Source organism: Sardina pilchardus, chromosome 3, assembly GCF_963854185.1.
Source record: "Sardina pilchardus chromosome 3, fSarPil1.1, whole genome shotgun sequence".
In the NCBI taxonomy this organism is placed as follows: domain Eukaryota; kingdom Metazoa; phylum Chordata; class Actinopteri; order Clupeiformes; family Clupeidae; genus Sardina; species Sardina pilchardus.
In genome coordinates, this window is record NC_084996.1 from 4,955,279 (window position 1) to 4,962,778 (window position 7,500).

Here is a 7,500-nt window from a genome sequence, read left to right on the forward strand (position 1 = left end):
AAGTGTTTATTGTCGTCACAGCAAGAGACTTTTGTTGACGTTATAACAGTGACACTGTTGCAAAGAGTCAGAATCAGTTATTCTGATGAATGATGCACCCCCCCCCCCCCTTCAGTCTCTAGAGATCTCATGCTTGTCCCTCTCCACCTCTCCTGCACTCTGTGTGAGTTTAAAAGGTCACAGTTACTCCACATTTTATTTAAAAGAGCAGACTCCTTTGATCCCTCAGAGGGCCGAATATCCTGTTACCCCTGCCCCCGTCCTCATAAACACCCCGAGGGGGGCAATTCAGGCGGGCAGCACAGAGGACGAGACGAGGAGGAGAGCGTGCTGCAGGAGGTTGGGGGGTTGGGGACCTGGGGTAACTGAACTCTCTGTCACACAACCCTCTTACTGTGGGGTGCAGGGGGTGGAGGGGATCGACACCTCGTCTCGGATAATAACAAGCATCTCCTGCTTGGTTCTACATACAGTAACCTTCCTCCTGTTGTTTGATATATCCCTGTCAACCACAGCCCTCCTGTCCCACAACAACCCTCTAACTGCCACCCAAACAATCATCCCAACCCCCGTCCCCTGCCCCCTGTTCCCTAGACGACTGTACTGCTGTGTTCTCTGGGTCCACTGTTGCTTGATGTGCGTGGATGCCATCTTTTCCTGCATTCACACCACTGTGGCAGATCTCAGCCACACAAAGACATGCAAACTCATGTACATCCTAACAGATGCAGCAACAAGGACATGCAGCAACATGAGTCTGGTCAAAACATTGATCATTATTTCACTCCTGAAATCTGCAGGCCTACCTGCTCAAATGAGTTTGTCTCTCTGGGTCCTGGCAGATGCATGTTTGCAGATAAACACATGCATGTTCACATGAATCATATCTGCTTTATGCATTATACAAATTAGATGTGTTGGTTTGTGAGTTATTTCATTTATGCTTTAAAGAGCTTAGGAGAAGCCGTGTGATAATGTGCCGTCACACCTCAGTAGGCTACATATCAGTAACCAAGGGTTACAGAAAAACATGTCTCTTAACATGAACATACTATAGGTCACAAAATGCACCAATTTTCTTCTCCCTTGACTGTCCTAATTTATTATAGGCCAATCTGCTGAAATTAGAGGCCAAGTACTAGGCTACTTTTATGTTATAAGGTGGGATCTTCAAGAGCTTTAGTGCTTGTTATGATGTACCATCTACCATTAGTATGGGCCGCTGACTACTCCTTGGAGAGAACCTGGCAACAGGAATTCCCTCTCTCTTGATGCACTGACGAGTCGATCAAACTACAGACCAATCCTATTGTCGCGGTTTTCTTTCAGGTCGGATCAGACCGCAGGTGGTCAACTGAGATTTGGGAAGTATGCTGCTCCAATGTTTTCAAACTGTTCAGCAGTAAGGACAGGAATCCCCTTCCCAAGTGCTGAAACTGTAACTTGCTGCAGCTGATTATGATTATGGCTACAACTACTACTAATAATAATTATTATTATTAGGCTATTATTATTATTATTATTACTTCTATTGTTATTACCATTATTAGTATTTTTTTATTATTACCATTATATACATTATTAATAATATTAATATTGTTGTTATTTTTCTTGTTGTCATTATTATTACGTCCTAGTAGCCTTGTCTGTATAGGGGCCCACTGTTTCCAAGAGTCCTCTAGCTTGCGCCATAGCCTCGAGAGCCTGGTGAGCTATTTTGTCCTAAATGATAAAAATAATGATGGCAAGTGCCTGGCGAAATAAGCTTCAAAGCAAGACTGTTATCAACATGCAATGCACTGAGGTCCCTGCCTTTTCCGGTGCTTCCCCCCTTAATTTATAACCCTTTGCGGCATAAAAAATACCCCCACTGAGCATTTATTGCCCTATCCAAACGTCCAATCGCAGCGCGAGCATTGGGGCACGTGAGGTTTTGGACGTTTGGGGGTTAATTGAGGCTGTAAGCGCCCGTCTACCACTTCATCAGATGACTAGAAAGTGGGCTGAAGAAGTGTTCATCACTCAGTACAAACGTCGAAAAGGATTTTGATTTCACTTTGCCTAGTCCATTCTCATAATAGCCTATAGCCTACTGAAAGGACAACAGCTATCCGGGACTACAAGCCTCTTAGAAAGTTTGTTTCGGCTACTTTTGTCAGTTTGGAGTAATGACTGACTTTTTTTTTTATGATAGCCAGTCGTAACCAAACACAACTTTTACGCTTGTCAAAGAAACTTCAGTGACGCGCAAAGAACTGCGGGATAACACACGGATTGATTCTTTGTTGGCTGGGGGAAAGACAGAAAGATGCCACTACTGTGGGTCTGGGCGCTCCTTCTCTTCTCCAAGGTAAGCCTCTTCTTCCCGTTCCCGTCGAGTCGCTTAACTTACTGAGCAGTAGCCTAAGCGATGGGGTTAGAAGTGAGATCTATAAGTTACCGAACTTTTGAAACTTTTATGCATTACGACCTATATGTGGAGAAGTAACATGAGCTGAAGAAGATTTTCATTTTCTCTTCAAATCACCAACTGTAGTTCTTCGAAAGATATTAACTACGGATCGATGATGCGCCTGCTTTTAGTTTGGTCATGCAGCCTTATCTGCAGAAAATTATGTTCAAGCAGAGCTGTCTTGCTTTGGTCATAGGGTAGGCTACTTAAAATCAGTAACAACATTCTCTAGCCTATTTTTCAGAATAGGTTATTTTTGCTTCGGAGATTCGTTATGGTTCTAGCTTCTACTATCCAATGAATTATTAATAAACCATCAGATTTTTTTCTGGTGTCTCAGGCCTGCAGTCTCAGCAGTTTGTCTTGTGTCGTGCGCCTGAATCCTTAAATAGCCAAGTTTGTCATGTTCTCCTACTTTGGAGTGATTAATACAGACAAATTACAGTTGACTCTTGAAATAGACCTACGTCTAGCAAAAGTCTGGTTTAGTTTGTCAACTTGAATCTAAGTGTCTACCAAGACATTGTTGAAGTTGATGTAATCCTGCACATAAGTTTTAGCGGGGGCAATGTTAAGCGAAGCCTCAAACATGTCTATTTCTGCTGGGTGTATATTTAATGATTTAAGAGCAAAGGAATGTCCCAGGCTTGAACATATAACATCAGACGTCTCACAGTCGTACTTTCAGTTGCACAGCCCATTCTCATCAGTTATAGAACATGGTATTCACTGGTAGTGACAGACTCATTCCAAATGTCAGTCCCGAATGCAGACTCCGCCACAAGTTGAAGTATTGCTTGGTTCTGAGTATCCGGAGCTCAGTAATTATCGTCATTTTCTCCTGGTTTGTGGAGAGCAGAGTCGCAGCTCAATAACTTGAATTTCCGTGTAGCCACATAGGCGTTCTGTGAGGAGTCTCACGCTGTATGCCGTAACTCACTCCGCTGGTCACTGTAAAGCAGGCTACATCAAAGAGGCACTGGAACATGTTCTATTGATTTGCGTCCTATGTGCTATGTCTGAAGTGCTCGTGAACACACAGACGCCCGTGCGCGCGCGCTCTCTCACACACACACACACACACACACACACACACACACACACACACACACACACACACACACACACACACACACACACACACACACACACACACACACACACACACACACACACACACACACACAACTTGCCTGACTTCTCTCTCATTGTAGTTTTACCAGAGGCTTGGTCTGTCACTGTAGACATATTTTGCAGAAATGCCTGTGGCACAGAGGCAGTTTCATGCTCCGAACCCTTCTGCACCCCTGGCCGCAGTGGCCAGCCAGTGTTGTGTTGGAGGTGATTATAGCGACCCCAGGGGAGCACTGAGAGCCAAACACCGTCCGTCCGTGTAGCACAGTGAGGCCCCCCGTCAGTTCCAGAGGTGTCCCCAGCACCTGGGTGTGAGGACCAGGGGCCCAGAGGGAGCTAAGTGAGCCTCTGTCCCGGCGGCCAGGAGCAGATGGGCTTTCATGTGCTCATCATCACTCAGGTTAGACTTCCCCACCCCACCCCAACCCCCACCTCCACCCTCCAGAGCCCAGCGGTCTGTCTGACTTGACTTGTGCAGCAAATTGCACTCAGCTGGCTATAGGCCACTGACAGTTGAGATCCCTTTGAATGGCCAAGGCTCTCTTTGGTGGTCACATTCACATATGTGGTGATTGGTCTTTTGGGGCAACACACGACGGGGTGGTCCGCCTTGGTCCTGCTCTCATGTCTAGTGGACATGTTTTATAATGTGTTCTTGATAGCATTTGTCCCTTTGGAATATGGTTCTATCTGACATCTTTGCCAGAATTTAGCAGTTGACATTTTCTTATTCTGTGACAACTTCATAGGTGATGGGAGATGTTTCTTGAAGTTGTATGAATTTTTGGACAATAGATCTAAAGAGGCTTGTACCATGTATCAAAATAAACTTGTGGAATTCTAAATCGTTGAAGCTCAATATCTCAGTATCAGCTACTCAGAATGCAGAGAGAGCCTTAGAATCCCAAGAGGATGAATGTTGTGCTATAAAGTATACTGATTAAGCTTATATCCTCAAAACATGGCGCCAAACCAGTCTGATAGGTGTATGAGAGAAGGTTGATTATTAACTGTAATTTACACACACAGAGACACACACACACACACACACACACACACACACACACTCACACACACACCCACACACACACACACACACATGCACGCACACACACACACGCACATACACACACACACACACACACACACACACACACACACACATTGTTGCATGTTGTTTGGTTTCCATTCCTTCCTGCTTTACATGAGCTCAGTCAGTGTGTGTTTTAGGAATTAATGTTCCTTTAGTCCTTCAGCAAACATACTAGGAAATATGGATGACTCCATTTCAATAGTCACATACCTTCTCATACGGTTGCACTCATAACCATAATCCGTCTCTTTCATACACTTCTAAGTCTTTCTTTCTCTCTCTCTCTCTCTCTCTCTCTCTCTCTTCTCTCTCTCTCTCTCTATTCCTTTTGACGCTCCAGTTTTAGGGGAACACCACACTATATTTGGGCACTGACAAAGGAAATGCCAGCTGAGTTAGGGAGCAGAGACTCAGCTGCATCCTGCTGTGAATCTCTCTCTTCTGTCTGTCGGGTGTCTCTCTCTCTCTCTCTCTCTCTCTCTCTCTCTCTCTCTCTCTCTCTCTTCAATTCAATTCAATTTATTGGCATGAAAAAAAGATACAATTTGTATTGCAAAAAAAAAATCTTATAGTACATATAAGTAGCGGTATGTAACAGAAAGAAAACAAAACATCTCTGCCTTTCTCTCTTTCTCTCTCTCTATCAATCTATCTATCTATCTCTATCTATCAATCAATCAATCCATCTATCTACCAACCAACATCTATCTATCCTCCACACTCTCTTGTTAAGAACAAAAAACTGCTGTCAGATTTGTTTTGTTTTTCTCTTAATCTCTGCATCTTCATCTCCCTGTTCTGTCATGGTCTACATCTCCCTTTTGCCCCTACTTCTGCCCCTATCTCCTGCCCCTATCGCTCCCCAATCTGCCCCCATGCTGTTTGTCCAAATCTCAAATTATAGATTAAGATTTCATTCATGCAGATGATAGATGTCTGCTCAAACTATTGACGTCTTCTGCTTTCATGTGTCTGATGCCAGCCACAGATTCCATTGAAAGCGGTTAGATGAGGTTGGATTGTGAGTATGTGTGAGGTCAAAGAGGTGTTTGAAGTAACACTATTGTATTCAGCGAGGTGGGTCTGCCTTTGGAAGTTTGTCTTGTTTGTGAAGAGAGTGATTGTGAGGCAGGTTTAAGCATATGAATTGTGCAGTAACAGGCGACTACGCTGCAAAGGCAAAAAGAGATCTATTTAACTGTCAGCACATCTAGTCTGTGTGTGTGTGTGTGTGTGTGTGTGTGTGTGTGTGTGTCTGTGGGGTATGGGGGGTTGGGGGGGTGAATCACTCTGCAGGTCAACACACGCTGGGGCTTCTCCTTCGACAGACATCAGAGAAGAAGAGTGGAGAGAGTGAGCGAGAGCAAGGGGAGAGATCTTAGAGTAGTATTTAGCTCTCTGTGCAGGAGGTGAGTTGTTAGACATCTGTTTGCTCTTGTCAGCCCCCAGGGGTGTGAGAGCCAGTTGTCTGAAGAGGATAGAAGCGATGCATGTTTAAAATGCCGCAGTCTGGAGGGGTGTATGTGCAGGATTATGTGTGTGTGTGTGTGTGTGTGTGTGTGTGTTGTTTTGTGTGTGAATGGTAGAAGTAGTGGCACGGAATTAAACACACAGACACACATACACACAAATACACATTTACAGATACGTTTAGTAGTTAATCCCACAAAATAGCATTTACGCGTGCCATAATTGCATTTGTCATATAATCTATAGAACATTTTTTATAAACAAGAGTTAGACTTGCATGAGCTGCAAGCTCCCCCCCCCCCCATACACACACACACACACACACACACACACACACACACACACACACACACACACACACACACACACACACACTCACACACACTCCAGTCCCTCTCACCTTAGAAGAGTTTCTGGGGAGTCAGACACCCATGCCTCAGGCTGAAAGCTAGTCACACCCACTATCTATGCACACACTACCCACACACACACACACAGAGAGAGAGAGAGATTCTCCACACAAATAATCACACTCATTTACTCTGGTTCTGAGTCATTCTTTTCTCTTTGTGAAAAAAGTGTCAGTGCCGGTAATTAGGCTTTTGTCATTTTGGAACAGACATGTTTTTAATTATTTGGTTGGAAGAAAAATGGAGCCGTTTGACTTTTCTTTTTGAGGGGTACACTATTTTAGGCCTTGAAAACATTCACACTGACACACACACACACACACACACACACATACACACACACCAACGTCAGCAAGAAGGCTAACCATCAAGCTCTAGTGAGAAAAAATTGGCTTGGTAAAAAATTATAGAGAGGAGGGAGGGAGAGAAAAATTCCAGTCTGTAATTTTGCCAATAAAAAGCATGCATAGAACTAAACCTGAGTTACTCTTAGGGGTGCACAAGAGAGAGAGAGAGAGACAGAGAGAGAGAGAGAGAGAGAGAGAGAGAGAAAGAGATAGATAGAGAGAGAGGGAGACAGAGAGACAGACAGAGAGAGGGAAAAAGGAGAGAAGAGAGAGCAGACTAATGTGGATCTGTGGATCTATGCTGATACCCGAGGCTGATAGCAGCAAGCTGTTGAGTTGCTAATGGCTCTTTGATCCCCTTGTGAGGAGCGCCTCTCTGGACGAGCGGGCCATTGTCCCCGCCATTCACACTCTCGTCTCATATGCAGGCCCGGGAAGCGCCGTCCTGTCAGAGCCATAAAAGATGCAGTGCAGTCAATAAAATGCAAAAGTAAATAGGCCTTTGTGTGGCCACGAGGGTATGAGCTTTGTAGAAGGCTTTGTAGACCCCCAGTGCTTATGATGTGTATTTCATTTAGGCTGGCTTTAGGGGGA

General features: G+C 44.5%; 1 protein-coding gene across 1 annotated transcript in view; it reads left to right on the forward strand.

Annotated features, from left to right (window-relative positions):
• The first annotated feature begins 2,051 nt into the window (after positions 1-2,051).
• Positions 2,052-7,500, forward strand: part of nradd (neurotrophin receptor associated death domain) — an 11,392-nt gene continuing 5,943 nt past the window's right edge. Inside the window, exon 1 of the mRNA XM_062531495.1 lies at positions 2,052-2,350. Within this exon, the coding sequence (XP_062387479.1) occupies positions 2,309-2,350 (42 nt within the window). The 5' untranslated portion in view covers positions 2,052-2,308. The remainder of the gene's footprint in view (positions 2,351-7,500) is intronic.